At 44.2% G+C, this 15956-nt stretch overlaps 3 protein-coding genes across 6 annotated transcripts; all 3 read left to right on the top strand.

Annotated features, from left to right (window-relative positions):
- The first annotated feature begins 21 nt into the window (after window positions 1-21).
- On the top strand, window positions 22-3353 carry LOC109125246 (putative disease resistance protein At4g11170). Its single transcript, XM_087464626.1, has one exon. It carries the CDS (start codon window positions 22-24, stop codon window positions 1003-1005), a length of 984 nt encoding a protein of 327 aa, XP_087320752.1. The 3' UTR covers window positions 1006-3353.
- On the top strand, window positions 1591-3353 carry LOC104715825 (disease resistance protein RML1A-like). Its single transcript, XM_019229536.2, has one exon. The coding sequence runs from the start codon at window positions 1591-1593 to the stop codon at window positions 3205-3207; it is 1617 nt and encodes a 538-aa protein (XP_019085081.2). The 3' UTR covers window positions 3208-3353.
- A 7617-nt stretch (window positions 3354-10970) lies between these two features.
- LOC104712893 (nuclear transcription factor Y subunit A-3) lies at window positions 10971-15365 on the top strand. Of its 4 annotated transcripts, none has more exons than XM_010429885.3 (6): window positions 10971-13003; window positions 13481-13810; window positions 14012-14103; window positions 14180-14260; window positions 14430-14600; window positions 14695-15365. In XM_010429885.3, the coding sequence occupies exons 2-6, from the start codon at window positions 13507-13509 to the stop codon at window positions 15085-15087; spliced, it is 1041 nt and encodes a 346-aa protein (XP_010428187.2). In that variant the 5' UTR covers window positions 10971-13003; window positions 13481-13506; the 3' UTR covers window positions 15088-15365. The 4 variants fall into 4 exon arrangements, with proteins under 4 accessions (XP_010428187.2, XP_010428188.2, XP_087320751.1 ...); XM_010429886.3 differs by having other exon boundaries at window positions 12266-13003; window positions 14186-14260; XM_087464625.1 differs by having other exon boundaries at window positions 12418-13003; window positions 14000-14103; window positions 14186-14260.
- Window positions 15366-15956: the final 591 nt, after the last annotated feature.

Here is a 15956-nt window from a genome sequence, read left to right as displayed (position 1 = left end):
GTTTCAAGACAACTTTTTTCTATGGAGACAGTAAAATTCTGTGACACTATTGGAATGAACTCACATATGGAAGAACTCAATTCTGTGATGGATACAGAGAGTCTGATAGGTATCTGGGGAATGGGAGGCATTGGAAAAACCACCATTGCCAAATGTCTCTATAAGGAACATTCACATCGATTTGCTTATCATTGTTTCATAGAGAACATTAAGAGTTCCGCAGAGAAAGGCCTCATACATTTACAAGAAAAGCTTCTTTCGAATATCCTGGGCAAAGGACATGAGAAGCTTTGGAGTGTAGAGCAGGGATGCCTCTATATTAAATCGAGGCTTGGAAACCGTAAAGTTCTCCTTATCCTTGATGACGTCGACAATTTGGACCAGCTGCATGCCTTGGCAAAAGAGACTAGTTGGTTTGGACCGGGGAGCCGAATCATCATAACCACAAGAGACAAAGGATTGTTATACTCCAGTGGAGTCAGATGTGTATACTGCGTTGACATTTTGGGCAAAAATGACGCAATCCAAGTCATTAAACAGGCTGCTTTTGAAGGAGGAGAAGCTCCTTCTGATGATTATGAACAACTGTCAATCCGTGCTTCTAGCCTTGCACAAGGTCTTCCTTCCGCCCTTAAAGCTTTTGGCACATATCTCCGTCGAATGACCTCTATAGAGGACTGGGAAAAGGCAGTAGAAAGACTCAAAAAAGTTCCTCACCAGAGAGTCATGGAGATTCTGAGAACCAGCTATATGGGGTTAGATGGAAGACATCAGGCTGTTTTCCTTCATGTCGCATGCCTCTTCAATGGAGACTCAGTCCGCCGTGTAACTTCACTTCTAGATGATGGTGAATTAGAGATAAAAGCTTTAACAGAGAAGTCCCTCATCGACATATCAGCCGATGGGTGTATCAAGATGCATGTCTTGATAGAACAAGCGGGAAAAGAATTTGTGCGCGAAGAATCAGACTCCATGCCTTGGAGGCAAAAAGTTCTTTGGGAATAGGAGCAAATTATTTCTGTGCTGCAAAACAACACGGTAAGGAAGGGTTCATAAAACAATTAGACTCTTTATTCTTCTCTGTTCTAATCTCGATGGTTTTCGGTTGTGTGTTTGTCTCCATGTCAATTCAGCCAGGATTCTCCCAGGGTACAACAACAATCCAAAGCTTGGCCCTACACATGTGTGAGATGCCTCGCGTCTTGTATATTAAGGGAACGATTTTCAACACCATCAATCTAAAATTCCTCAAGGTCTTCCAGCATTTGAACGATATAGAATCCAAGTTGCAATTTCTTCCAGGTACAGATGGCCTGCCCCAACAACTCAGGTTACTACATTGGGATGTCTATCCCTTAACAACCTTGCCTCTCACGTACTACCACAATCTAAATTATCTTGTCGAAATAAAACTCCGTTACAGCAATCTTGAGCGCCTCTGGTATGGAAACCCGGTAAGACATTACAATGCACTGGAGTTGTCTTGTTATAGCATCTCTAAAGAAGTCAAACCCACTAAAGAGGTTATTAAACAAAACCACTTGAAAACATTTTCTTTATATTTGCCTTGGTTATATTCAGGTCCTCCCTATGTTGAAGAGACTAGACATGACATGTTCTCGTAACCTGAGAGAACTTCTAGGTCTGTCAGGAGCCAAAAAGCTCGAAGAGTTGCTAATGGAAGGCACAACGAGAGTGAAGCAACTCCCAATGTCCATTGAAAGCTTATCTAGTCTGCAAACACTCAACTTATCCCACTGTGGCTTAGTGCATCTCCCAATCCGTATATCAGAAACGAATATCACTCTGAAAAACGAGAATAGGGAACGCCGGCAAATAATACTAGAATTTCCCAGAGATAAAAAGGGCATACGTTTTCTTGCAAATCTGTCCATTGAGGGGAGGTTACATATTCCGTTGTCGCATCTCACAGGAAAAGCAGAGCACTTCTCCTGTATAACCAAGCAAAAAACTCCTGATGAAGCGATGGGGATGCTATTTGAAGCCGTCCAGCAGAGCGAAAGCTTTTCTGAATTTGGAACACTCCACATCAAGCGGATCAAGTACATTGAGGAAGATGCTCCTTTTGCGTGTAACAGCTTCTCAGGCTTTCCTTTCTTGGCGGAGTTAAAACTGATCAACTTAAACATCAAGAAAATCCCAGACAACATTGATCAATTGCAGTCACTAGAGAAACTGGACCTCAGTGGAAATGATTTCGCAAGTTTACCCACAACTATGGAGAACCTTTCCAAGTTAAGAACTGTCATCCTTTGTAACTGCACTAAACTTGAGGCGTTGCCGGAGCTGATTCATTTGCAGACACTCAAACTATCCCGCTGTTCAAATCTTAGATCACTGGTGGAACTCTCTACCCTGAATCCCACCAAAGTAAGATATGGTATGCTAGAGCTTGGGCTTGACAACTGCAAAAGTGTTCAATCCTTGTCAGAACAGCTAAGTCATTTCCCCAGTTTGATACACTTGGACCTAAGCAGACATGACTTTGAGGCACTACCTGAAAGCATCATAAACCTCTTATCTTTGGGAACGCTCTGCATCAATAACTGCAAGGAACTCAAATCAGTGGAAGAGCTTCCACAGAACCTTAAGCATCTATACACACATGGCTGCAATTCTCTAGAGTATCTCTGCCTTTTCTACAACAATTCTATTGAACACCTCGATCTTAGCAATTGCTGCAGCCTGCAAGAAGGTGAATCTACTACGTTGGCTCGAATTCTAGATGACGGATATAGCAATGCGGTAATTACATCAAGATTTGCATGCTTACCGGGAGCCGAAGTGCCTAGTTATCTAGATAATCAAACCCTAGGGACATCTACTAGGATCAGCCTAATCGAAGGTAGGCTTACCTCCAAAATTTTGGGTATAGTTGCCTGTGTCATGGTTGCTTGCGAGACGTCCTTCAATCTCCAGTTTCCAGAGTGTAGTTATGATTGGAGCTACGAAGCTGACGGCGTTTTTCGAATTAACCTCAAACCAAAACTGTTGGAGAGGGGGAACGAAGATGTTGTTGTTTCATCGCGTCACACTCACATGGTTGTCATCTTCGTCCCAAGTAGTATAAACATCGAGAGTTTTGACGAATTGCGACTCGAATCACATCTTCAACTTCCAGAGGCGTTTCAGAATCTGCCCGTCGAGATAAGAGCTTGTGGAATTCGAATTATCTCCGGCGATTAAACCGAGACCAAATTAGTTGTGGGGGACGGTTGGTTTAAGTTTGGTTTGGTTTTGTAATTTGTTATTTTGTATACTTTACTTCTTCAAGTTAAATTCGGTTAATTAAATCAGGTTGGTTTCGGGTTTCGATATTGAACCAAACTAAACCAGCCGATCAAACCAGCTCCTCTCATCTGCAAGTTGTCGTCGTCTTCAATGTTCTCTACGCACACGGCTGCGATTCACTGGAGAATGTTTCCCTTTCTCCAAATCACTCGATCAAACACCTTGATCTTATCCATTGCCCCCGCCTGAATCGAGGAGAAGAAGATGAACATCTGATGAAACTCTGTTTAGATGAAAAAATATAGTAAAGAGGTAAGCTTAACTGCCCCAAGTCTTTTTTTTTTTTTTTTTATCCGTCTGATTATCAATGGGTTCTCCTTTTTACGTAGGTTTCACGGCAATGTGTTTGCTTACTGGAAACTGTTGGACATGGGCTACGCCCAATATGCCACTCGGCCCAACAAAACAAGCTAATTAAGATTTCGACCCGACGAAATTGGATGTAAGTCATTAATAATTCGTAAAGGGGTACTCTCGGGAATTCACGATGGAAACCCTAGAAAACCCTCGGTCAATAGTCGCCTATAAAAGGAAGCATCACTTATTAGGATCACCATCCTCACCCCAGGACAAGAGACAGAGAGCAATACTTTGCGTGAAAACCGTTATTGTCTTCTGTATAATTCCTTCTAGCTTCTGAGCTCGTCATTATTGGCTTGTTAGTTCTCCTGTGAACTGACGAGCTCAATCTTGATTCTTGTTAGTGACGACCTCACGATTTTATCGTTAATAAAAGAACCAGCTTCACTCTTTCCCCAAAAATCTTTATTTCTTTAGTGTTGTGCAATCCCCGGTACGAACAATTGGCGCCCACCGTGGGGCGAGAGTAGAGCGCTTCTTTTGACGAATCAAGACCGACGGTCCTCACTTCCTTGAAGTTTCAAGACTCATGACAAACCCCAACGAAGACCTCAACGAAGCAACGGAGCAGCGATGGGGGCAAACGAGAACACAAATTGTCCCCCTGCCGAGCTCCCTGCCGAGCACAACCGAAGGCTCCCTGCCGAGCACAACTTCTACACCAGCGCCCGATACGCCATCAGAACCTCTTGTTGCCACACATGCCCAACATCTCCAAACCGTGGCTCTAGTTTTCACTGATGGTGCCGCCCTCCCAGCTCCCTTGCTTGCTGGACACAGAAACAACCTCGACGATCCATAACGAGACTATCATGGACATACTCGTTAGCCAGGACAGGCGAACAACCGAGCGACTTGACACACTCACTACAACATAAAAAGCTTACCACCACTTTTCACCAAACTCAAGAATGTCGTCAAAATCACGATCATCGGTCAAACCCTCGATGGTAAAACCAAAATCTCCACTCTTCCCAAATATCTATCTACCGTCGAAAGCATCACCGTGAGAAGTTTCGACCTCATGAGAGGTGTCGCCAAGCTCGCGACAACCAAACTCGACATCAACGCTCAGCTCCACATCCCCTCGATCGGTCTCAAAGCTAGCCGGATCCAGATCGGCAGATTCTCGGTCGCTCCACCCGGTAGAAAACGAGCCGACCCCCGGAGCACTACATGGCCGACCACCAACCTCATCTCCGTCTTGTCGACCTCTCTCGTTTGCGGTCTCTCTCAATTCCATAATAAACACGCCTTCGGTCATCTCTTCGCCGACCTTGATGTTATCCTCCTCAATGGCGCCGCCCTCAGAAACAAAGAGATCACGCCGCCATCCAACACCGATCTCGGCTGCTCTCCCATGTCGTGCCTTGTTGCGTCCTCCCATCCTGAGGTCGGCATCGCTATCATCAGAATCGGCAAACTCTCGGCCGAGCTGCCCGCCGACCTCGATTGCGTCTTCGCCGATCTCAGTCCCATCACGCAAATTCCTGTTCGCATCAATTCCAGCTTGCCGACCCGCATCCTCATTCGCTGAACCACACTCGAATCTGAATCCGGTCACATCGTAACCTCGCTACAATGCTGATCCCAGAGTTGAGAGCACACTCCACCCATATCCGAAAAATCGATCTCAAATTGGCGATCAGCAAGCTCCTCTCTTCCGCTTGAACCAACCTCGCGACCTCCTACCTCGAGTCCGGCATTGCGCATATGACGAGGTCCTTTCTCAAGATCGTCACGCCGCACTTTGAGGTTATTCCCATCAGATCCGGGTGCTCTCAGCAGGGAGCCGCCGAGCTCCGTCCCGCTCATAACAGGAGACATCCGACAATTCTCCTCAAACGTACCGATCTCATAAGGATCAGCAATGCGGCCTAGAGACTCGCGATCGTGCCGACCTCCCATCATGAGATTAACATCTCCACCATAATCAGCGTCGATCTCGTGGGAAGTGCTGACCTCGAGGCAGTCAGCGCCGAACTCAAGGCAGCCAGCGCCGACCTCGTGGGCATCCCTCCGCTGATCTCTCTCAATCTCGCCGACCTCCAGCCAGCTGAGAACTTTGATAACTGCTGAGCTTGCCAACGCAGCGCAAACCCGCTCAAAACCAATGCTTCCTTATCGAAATCGTCGTCATTCTCCTAACCTCCAATGCTAACCTCACGAGGGACGACCTCGGGACCAAGGTGCCGACCTCCAAATTGCCACGCGTCGCCACTACCGATCTCACGGTTAAACTCTAAAACCGTCGTTCTCACCCGGATCTCTCCTCTCGGTCACAATGCCAATCTCAGTAGATCTGGCCGCTCTACAACCTAAGAGACCGGGTCCAATACAAAAAGCATCAGATCTACTGACCTGATCTGAATCGCTCTTGATCGAATCCACTCCAACTCAAACCATCACGCCGCTCATCAAGATGAGAAATTCTGATCTCATACGAAGAGGCGACCTCTGAGAAATCAAAGCATCACCATGGGCGGCCTCGCAAGAGATACCAATCTCACAAGAGGTGCCAATCTCGCGATGACCAAAACCAGCGTTCATGCTTTCACTCTCGACCTCACCATCCCTTTGCCTATCTCACCTCCTGGTCCCAAAGCCGACCTTTATCTCGCTCTCAACAAATCGAGAATCACACTCATTATACCGATCTCTACTCTCGCTCCTATGAGCCATCTCCACCCATCGAACCTCGAGACCAACCTCGAGAGCGGTCACCGCCTGAGCCGAAATTGGCGCCGACCTCATGATGGCGACGAGCGTGAAGTGGAAAATGAGTGCGACGAGCGTGAGGGTGGAAAATGAGATGGAAGGAAACCTCAATCTCTTCCATCTCATTGGCCATCCTCGCCAACCTCAATCTCTCGATCTCGTTCCAAGGAAGATCCGCGTGCAGGCCGTGCTGACCCCTGCTGTAGAGTTCTCTCCGCCCTCGTCGCCCTATGCCGACCTCGAATTTGTTTCTTATGATGCCGACCTCAAAGTCTATGCGCGCGCGGCCTGAACCAGGACGACCGCTGACCACCATTAGGTCATCTCGATTGACGGTCAACGGAATCTCCTACCGACCGTCTATCGGTAAAGAAGCAAGGAGCGACGGCTAGATTTTGTTCTTTTGAGACTAAACAAAAAAAAAGAGAGAAGCACAAACACAAAAGTAAAAGGAATAAAGAGAGGGGTCGAACCTCTGACCTCTCTCGTTCATATCGCCCAATATACCTCCAATATATAGCCAACCTCGCCACCTCCAATTATGAGCTGACCTCGGAGTTCACCCAAATGGTTAAACAAGTGCCGACATAGATTGGAGATATGCCGCCCACACAAGGACGACATCTAGGGCACCGTACAACGTCCCGCCAACCTCCATTGGCCGACCCCCTCACCCATAGTTCTGATTTCGCCAACTCTGACGCACAAACGCTGACTTTCACCAGTCAATCCCCCCTCCTTGCTCAAAGGACCGATCTCAATCCTGATCACGCGAGACTCCAACTCGCACCGCCCTCCAACCCTAGAGGTGTCGACCTCAATCGCCTGCCGATCTGCATTTTTGTCATCGCCACACAACCATGTACCGGACATGTATCGATCGAGAATAGGCGATTCGCCGACCTCAACAAATGATTTACCGACCATATGTGCATCGCCTCCGATCCGACTACATGTGATGGCGACACCCTTGTTAGCGCCTCCCTCCCCCTCGCCGCCTTCACGTATATTAACAGGACCCAAATCTGCGAAGTCTCAGTCACGCCGTCCTCCAGCTCGTCTAACACCAGCATAGACGACTTCGCGGGAAGTCTAGCCAAGCTCGCGGCAACTAAACCCAGCCTGCCGACCTCTCAACAAGTCTCTTTCACTACCAGTTGCGCGCAAACCCATCATTTCTTGATCCTTCTCAACGGCGACCTCGCCCAAACCACTATGCTACCCTGTGATATCTCCAATATCGCGAGAAACGACCTCAGTAGCTCTGATCTTCCTAACATTCATACTTGGCGACCTGGCAAACAATTGACCTTTCAAACTTATCTATGTTATCGACCTACCAAGCTCGTCTCTACTATCGAACTCGTCACTGGCGCTAAATTTCGAAACTTGTCTCTGCTACCTGCAAGCCGATCATCAATCCAACGACAAACAACCCACGTAGGAGTCGGGTTCACCTCGAAATCGACGACCAACTCGCAGCTCAGCATCGAAGATCAACAGTGAGTTAAACATCATAATATCATTAGCTAAAAAAAAAAAAAAAAAAAAAAAAAAGAACGCTCGACATACCGAGCTCATCTATTCTTCAAAATAAGATATTTGCAACAACAAAAAAGTTACACTCGCAAGAGTACACTTAGTCAAATAAGCTCTCTCGAACGAGTCCGTCTTAACGAGTGTCCAGCTTCTACATCGTCACCCTGGCCAGGTGTACGATTTAAAACGCGTTCCACATGGATGCAGCGGTGAAATAATCCGCACAAAAAAAAGCCGAGCCCAGTCTCGCATTCAGCTAGCAGGCGGTCAAGTTTGAATAAGCCAAGTTCTTACTTGCACACTCTTTCCGACCTCGTGGCACCCACAGGGTAAGCCGGACACCAGGGCCGCACCTAAAAGGTACGACGAGCTCATCTCAACTACCAACCTAAAACTTGGTATTCGAAACACGTAACAGGGTAAGCCGAGAGACGTCTCGCCCCGTAGAATACATCTCGAAACCAAGCAAAAAGCCGAGCAAGTCTCGCACTAGCTTAAGGGCGTCTAAACTAATAAGCCAAGCTCTGGCTTGCAAGTTCTTGCCAACCCCAAACACCCACAGGATAAGCCGGACAGAAAAGCCGCACCTAAAGGTACGGCGAGTCTGTCTCGCCTACCACTTTACTTTGGTAGATCATAAAACCGAGTTGCATATGAAACATAAGCTCGCTCCCTCACGGCAACGTCATCGCGCTCAACGCTCTCGCTCAACGCACTCGCGTTTGACGCCCTCATGCTCGACGACGCTATCATGCTCGACGACGCTATCATGCTCGACGATGCTCTCACACTCGACGACGCGCTCTCGTTCAACGCCCTCACGTTTGATGCCTTCATGCTTGCTGACGCTCTCACGCTCGAAGACTCTCTCTCGCTCAACGCCCTCGCGTTCGATGCTCTCGCACTCAACTCCCTTGCGTTCAACACCTTCGCTCAACGCTCACGCTCGACGACGCTCTCATGCTCGACGACGCTCTCTCGCATAACGCCCTCGCGTTTCACGCCCTTGCAATCAACACCCTTGCGTTCAATGCCTTCTCTCAACGCTCACGCTCGACGACTCTCTCATGCTCAATACTCTCGTGCTCAACGAATGCTCTCGCCCTAAACGCCCTACTCTTGCGCTTTCCTTCCATCTCATTTTCCACTTCCATTCATGGTGGCGACTCTACTCTTGTCTTCAGTGGAGACCTACTCTCTTATTCTCGGTGGAGACCTCCACTCATTCTCGGTGGAAACCTCAACTTTCGATGGCGACATTCACTCTTCTACCTGGTGCCGACCTGCATTCTCAAGTTTGATGTCGATCTCCACTCTCCAGCTTGGCGCTGACCTCACAACCTTCTCCCGCGCTCTCTTAAGTGCCATCCTCAAGTTGACGATCAAATCTCTCCTTATCGCTCCCATGAGAAGATATGGGATGCAAGCGCACAACATGAACACCAATTTCATCTCGTCGATCTGACAATTTCTATCTAGCACACAATTTCCAATCTTCGTTCGCTGATCTCTCCTCACTCGCAAGATCAACATTTTCTTGCCGATCTCCTTCCTTGCACGTAGAACCAACCTCGGAATCATTCTCGATCGCGTGAGATCCGAACTCAATTCGCCGATCTCATCCGACGATCTCATATGCCGATCTCATCCGCCGATCTCATTCGCCAACCTCAAACTCACTCTCGGTGGCGACCTCAAACTTACTCGCCGACCTCAATCTTACTCTCGGTGGCGATCTCAAACTCACTCTCGGTGGCAACCTCAAAACTCACTCGCCGATCTCAATCTCAATCTTGCCGACCTCAATCTCACTCTCGGTGGCGACCTCAATCTCACTTTCTCGCTCGCCGACCTCAATCTCGGTGGCGACCTCATTCTCAATCTCGCTGACCTAAATCTCACTCTCGCCGAGCTCACCGCCGAGCTCATTACCTTCACTCATCTCGCCGAGCTCACCGCCGAGACCTAAATCTCACTCTCGCCAAGCTCACCGCCGAGCTCATTACCTCCGCTCATCTTGCCGAGCTCACCGCCGAGCTCACCGCCGAGCTCATTACCTTTGCTCATCTCTCCGAGCTCACCGCCGAGCTCATTACCTCCGCTCATCTCGTCGAGCTCACCGCCGAGCTCATTACTACTGCTCAACTCATTACCGCCGCTCAACTCATCTCGGTTTCTCTCAAAACCTATCTCAATCGGCCGATCTTCGATCCCCCTGGAATCATTAAATCTGTCGATCTCACCTAGATCACTCTCTCGTGCGGCGATCCTCGATGACGCCCAGCAAGATCGATCTAACCCGCTCAAAGTCAAGTTATCACGGTGACCCCTGTCCGATTCCACATCATCAGCGCCGTGCCGATCTCCAACTGTGGAGTCTCACCGATCACCGATCATCAGCAATCTCACAAGCAACCCGAGACGATCTGTGCCGAGCAGGCATATTAACAGAATTCAAGCACGCCCGCTGATCGCAGAAAAACTGACGCTCTCCGGACTAAGGGGGGGACTATTGTTGGACATGGGCTACGCCCAATATGCCACTCGGCCCAACAAAACAAGCTAATTAAGATTTCGACCCGACGAAATTGGATGTAAGTCATTAATAATTCGTAAAGGGGCACTCTCGGGAATTCACGATGGAAACCCTAGAAAACCCTCGGTCAATAGTCGCCTATAAAAGGAAGCATCACTTATTAGGATCACCATCCTCACCCCAGGACAAGAGACAGAGAGCAATACTTTGCGTGAAAACCGTTATTGTCTTCTGTATAATTCCTTCTAGCTTCTGAGCTCGTCATTATTGGCTTGTTAGTTCTCCTGTGAACTGACGAGCTCAATCTTGATTCTTGTTAGTGACGACCTCATGATTTTATCGTTAATAAAAGAACCAGCTTCACTCTTTCCCCAAAAATCTTTATTTACTTAGTGTTGTGCAATCCCCGGTACGAACAGAAACTGAAGAAGCCCCATTGACATGGACGAGGATCAGCCTACCTCTGATTTGGGTTACCCTAGTTGGAAACTTTTTCCGGTTCCTCATTTCATTCTTCTTCCGGAGACGTTGACGGATATATCTCTTCTCAACTGCTTTCGTTTGGAGCTGGAATTGGATGGTAAGGTTTTAACATTTTCTGCAAAGTCTTTCCATTTCCTTGATCCATCTATGCCAATTCTGCTAGGGTTTCATTACGGTTTGGTGTATGAATTATAACCAAAATAAACCAGCGCTGAGGAAATTCTCAAACCAACCCAACCGACTGATCTCGTATTTGGTCTGACAAACATTGGTGGTTGGTTACTTGACTTGCGAGAATCATCTCTTGCATATATATATATTTAATAATTTTTGGAGATTTTGATGGAGTCATTTTTGATTAAAACAACTAACACGTCCTGAAAATTATCATTCACATTTTCTGATTTTCAAAATACGGTATCAAATACTATACCATCTTCAAGTAATCTTTCTCGAGTGGTTCACCCACTAATCACTTGAGATAGAAGATAAAAATGAAGGATTTGGTCTTTCCATAGTTGCTCTTGTCCAGCCGCTGATCATGACTTTTTTTTCTATAATAGCTCTATCTCTTGGTCTCCTTTGAATTTGGTCCAAAGAAAGGTGATTAACTTTTAGAATTTGGTTCATTGGAGATGAGTACCCAATATCCCACGTGTCCTAATTCTCATGGATCAATCAAGGGCTTAAAAAGCCCATAAACATATGGAATTTAAAAAAAATAAAATATGAAGGGAGTAGCAATGATTATGTTTTGGTTGTTACTTCCAAGGGTAAAGGAAGGATGACTATGCTTAACTTGCACTAAAGCTTTTATTTCATTGCAGAAAAAAGGTTAGGTACTTGATTAAGAACCCAACCTAAGTTTTAGTATTATACAATCCCTTATTCCTATCTCATTTTACATGCTTTTACACTTTTCTTTCTTTTTTTATTTGGACAAAGCTTACACTTTTCCTTAAACCACACCATCCATACTTGTAAGAAAAATGGTTGCAAGTCTATAACTCAGGTGCGTGTGGATCACGAGATAAGGAGTGCGTGAGAGGGATAAATTATGGAGAAGGGCGGCTAAAACTAGAGAGTAAAAGACCTTAAAGACGGTTCAGTTCAGACATATAAATTAAAAAAGGTTTCATAAACTGGAAACGACAACATACTTCGGACAAAAAAGCATAAATAAAACATGTTAGCAATTCAAAAGCTTCACACAACATTAAACAATAGAGTTAACTAAAAAAGCTAACGTGGCCAAGATTAGCTAATACTACTTTTTTGGAATCATTATTTAGAGATAATGGAATTAAGAAATCATACAGCCTTCCAAAGAAAAAAAAAATATATATATAAACTTATTAGAAAGTTATATTCGAAAAAAAAGATTAGGGAAAAGTTTAGTAAAAGACATTATAGTATTATAATATTTGCTAATGAGCTATAAAAACAAAATAAAGGTTAAAGTGCCAAACGGATTTGTAGAGATAGGAATCGTTAACTTATAGAGCAGAAAAAAAAAATCTTGAATTGTACGTTTACCTTTCAAGAATTTACATTATTTATTGGCTTTTTTAATCTTATCATTTTGGTTTTTTCCTCCAAATTATAAATTTTTAAAAACTGTGTTAGGGAATTAAAGAATCTGATAGAGTTGGGCGATTTCAAATATATTTTTTTTTTTTGTTTTGGGTTATTGATGATTCTATAAGGTGGGATAGGCAGAGAGCCTCCTCCCTTATTATTATTCTCTGTGTTTTTGGGTAAAGTGAAACCAAATAAATTAAAGAGATATAATTAAGCACTGCTTAAGAGTTAAGACAATAATTAATCAGAAGAGGAAGAAACTGGTAGTGGTGGTGCTCATGGCGATGGTGGTTTCCTCCAACTAAAAAAAAGGTTAGAGACGAAGACGAAGCAACAAAAAAAAAGAAGATTACGATACACACTCTCTGCCCGATTCACTAAGACAGAGACTTTGTTCTGTTTTTGGACAATAAGGGAGAGAGACATGCAAAACTGATCTGTGTCCCTTCGTCTCTACATCTGCGAATCTCAAAGGTCTCTTTCTCTCTCTCTCTTTATATCTTTATCTCTATTTATGAATCTGTGTTCAAGGGCTTTGTATGTTTTCAATCCCTTTGTCAAAAAAATTCCACTTTTTCTTGGTTCGATTTATTTGGTGTATCTGCCTTGTGGCGTGCGATTTTGATGTTTTTACTTACTGATTTAGAAACTCTTTCATCTTTCAAGTCAACGCCTTTTTGCCTAAAGTGATGGCACAAATTTTAATTCTTGGTTGGAAAAAAATTTCTAATTCCGACCAATCGTTGCTTCTGCAATCGTTTTTGGTTACCCAAGATAGTACGATCGAATCAGGGTTCGTCTTAGATTAATAAACAATTTACACCAATTTTAGAAACTTTCTTACTTCTGTTTATTTCTATTCTGGTTTTGTTTTTTAAGCTTTAAATCTTGTCTTCTGCTTCTCCATCCCTCTCTAAAAATCTAATCTTTTGAATGATATGATTTTTTTAGGTTGTTTAAGAAGAAGACGTTTCGTTATGATGCATCAGATGAATAAGAAAGATTCAGCTACTCATTCCACTTTGCCATACCTTAACACTAGCATCTCTTGGGGACTTGTTCCTCCTACTGATTCCATTGTTGTTAATCGTCGCGGCTCTGCTGATTCACTAAGCTTGAAGGTGGATGCTAGGCCTGGTCATTTACAGACCACTAAGCAAATTAGTTTTCAGGACCAGGACTCATCTTCTACTCAGTCCACTGGTCAATCTTACACTGAAGTTGCTAGTAGTGGTGATGATGATAATCCTTCCAGGCAAATCTCGTTTTCAGCTAAATCAGGTTCGTTTCAAAAAGAATATATTGATATGTGATCTTCTATGTTAAAGACTCCTGCTTGATGATGTCTTGAGTTGATTTTGGTTGCTTATCAGATATTTCATTCTTTGGTATATATGTTTACTTCTCATGTCATTCAAAAGAGAATCATCATTTTGCCATATAATTGTTATCTTCTCTCTGACTTGTCAGTTGTTTGTCTAGGATCTGAAGAAACTCAGCGGAAGGGGTTTGCAACTAATCCAAAATCAGGCTCGATGACAGCATATCCGAATATTCACTTTGCTCCTGCACAGGTAATATTGTAGATCTATGAATCTGTAATAATAGCAAGTTCTGATGGTGGACTGATGATATCTTGTATTATACAAGATGCAGCCTAATTTCTCATATCACTATGCTGATCCACACTTTGGTGGTTTATTAGCTACAACTTACTTACCACATGCACAGGTTAGTACAACCCTTTGTTTCCATACATCTTCTTCTTCTGGTATACTTGGCATTAAGTGTGTTTATACTATGAAGTAGTCCCATTATGCTCTGCAAAGAAATGGAATCCCAGTCTATCTTTCAGTTTAATCAGTCTATCAGATCTCAGGACTCTTAATCTCTTTTGCAGACATGCAGTCCCCAAATGATGGGTACAGTTCAGGGTCGAGTTCCTTTACCAGGGGAGCTCACAGAAAATGAGCCGGTCTTTGTCAATGCAAAGCAATACCACGCAATCATGAGGAGGAGGCAGCAGCGTGCCAAGCTAGAGGCTCAGAACAAGCTAATCAAAGCCCGTAAAGTATTTTACTTCACCTTATGAGCCAACACATACAAAAAGCATCTCTTTAAAACTGTTCTGCTCATCTCTGTTTTTTTTTTTTTTTTTGCAACAGCCGTATCTTCATGAGTCTCGACATGTTCATGCTCTCAAAAGGCCAAGAGGGTCCGGTGGAAGATTCCTAAACACCAAAAAACTTCTTCAAGAGTCTGAGCAGGCTGCTGCTGCTGCTAGAGAAGAAGAAAATGACAAGTCAGGCCAGCGTGATAACAAAAAGGCCAACATGTCAAGATTCGAAGCTCGTATGCTGCATAACAGCAAAGACCGCAGCTCAACCACTTCTGGCTCAGACATCACCTCTGTTTCCGACAGTGCTGATATCTTTGGACACACTGATTTCCAGTTTTCAGGTTTCCCAACTCAGACGAACCGAGCCATGCTTGTTCACGGTCAATCTAATGACATGCATGGTGGTGAGGACATGCACCATTTCTCTGTCCATATCTGAGACATTGAATCTTTGGTGCTGTGTTCGTGTTCCCACCAAAAGGGGAAGTCATCCTTGGCTACTACTACTAGTTCTTTCGCTTGTTGTAAACTTAAGTCTTTGTATTTCTCATTATGTATGTGTGACATCCAAGATCTTCACTTTGAAAAACAACTAAGATCTTCACGTTGAATCACTCTATTATTGCCTTTTACCTTCTGTTAGACTGTTAACTATGTATCTCTTATGTATCTTGGCTACTAGTAATTTGGTTGTTCTAGTAAACTTTCAATTCCTCATTGTTTTTCCTTCATGATTCATATGTTTGTCTTTTTATTCATTTGTGTCGGCAATGGAGAAGTCTCCTTATTCTATTTGAAAACAATGAAGAAAAACACAGATTCTGCTTCCACTCCATTGATTTGTGTGAAGAGACACATTCGGATTCTTTAATATTTTACAATGTAGTTGACAATGTTTGAGATATATATTTAATGAAGAATCCAGTATATATTAGATCATGTACTTATTCTGGAGACACACTTCTTTATACTTAAAGAAAAGAGGTTGAAAGATTCTCTACTTTGATTGAGGTCTCAATTTATCTGTCTCACTTAAGATACTTGAAAATATTACCATTTCTTCGACACGTTCATGAATATTTTTCTCAAAATATCAGGCCGTCTCTATGAATTATTTCCTATTTAAGAATTAATAGATTATTCTGGTAAGGTAAGAAGAAACGTAAGATTCAGCTCCAAAACACGTTGACTTATGTTATGTGACAGATACACACTTGTGTTCCTGAAATACTAACAACGGTTCATAATATTAACTACTGGAAAGAAAAAGACAGCATTGTGAAATACTATATAAAGTCACAATCCTGT

Source organism: Camelina sativa, chromosome 9, assembly GCF_030686135.1.
Source record: "Camelina sativa cultivar CO46 ecotype springtype chromosome 9, ASM3068613v1".
Classification (NCBI taxonomy): domain Eukaryota; kingdom Viridiplantae; phylum Streptophyta; class Magnoliopsida; order Brassicales; family Brassicaceae; genus Camelina; species Camelina sativa.
Note: the sequence above shows the minus strand (reverse complement) of the source record. Positions and strands in the feature narration are given on the sequence as shown.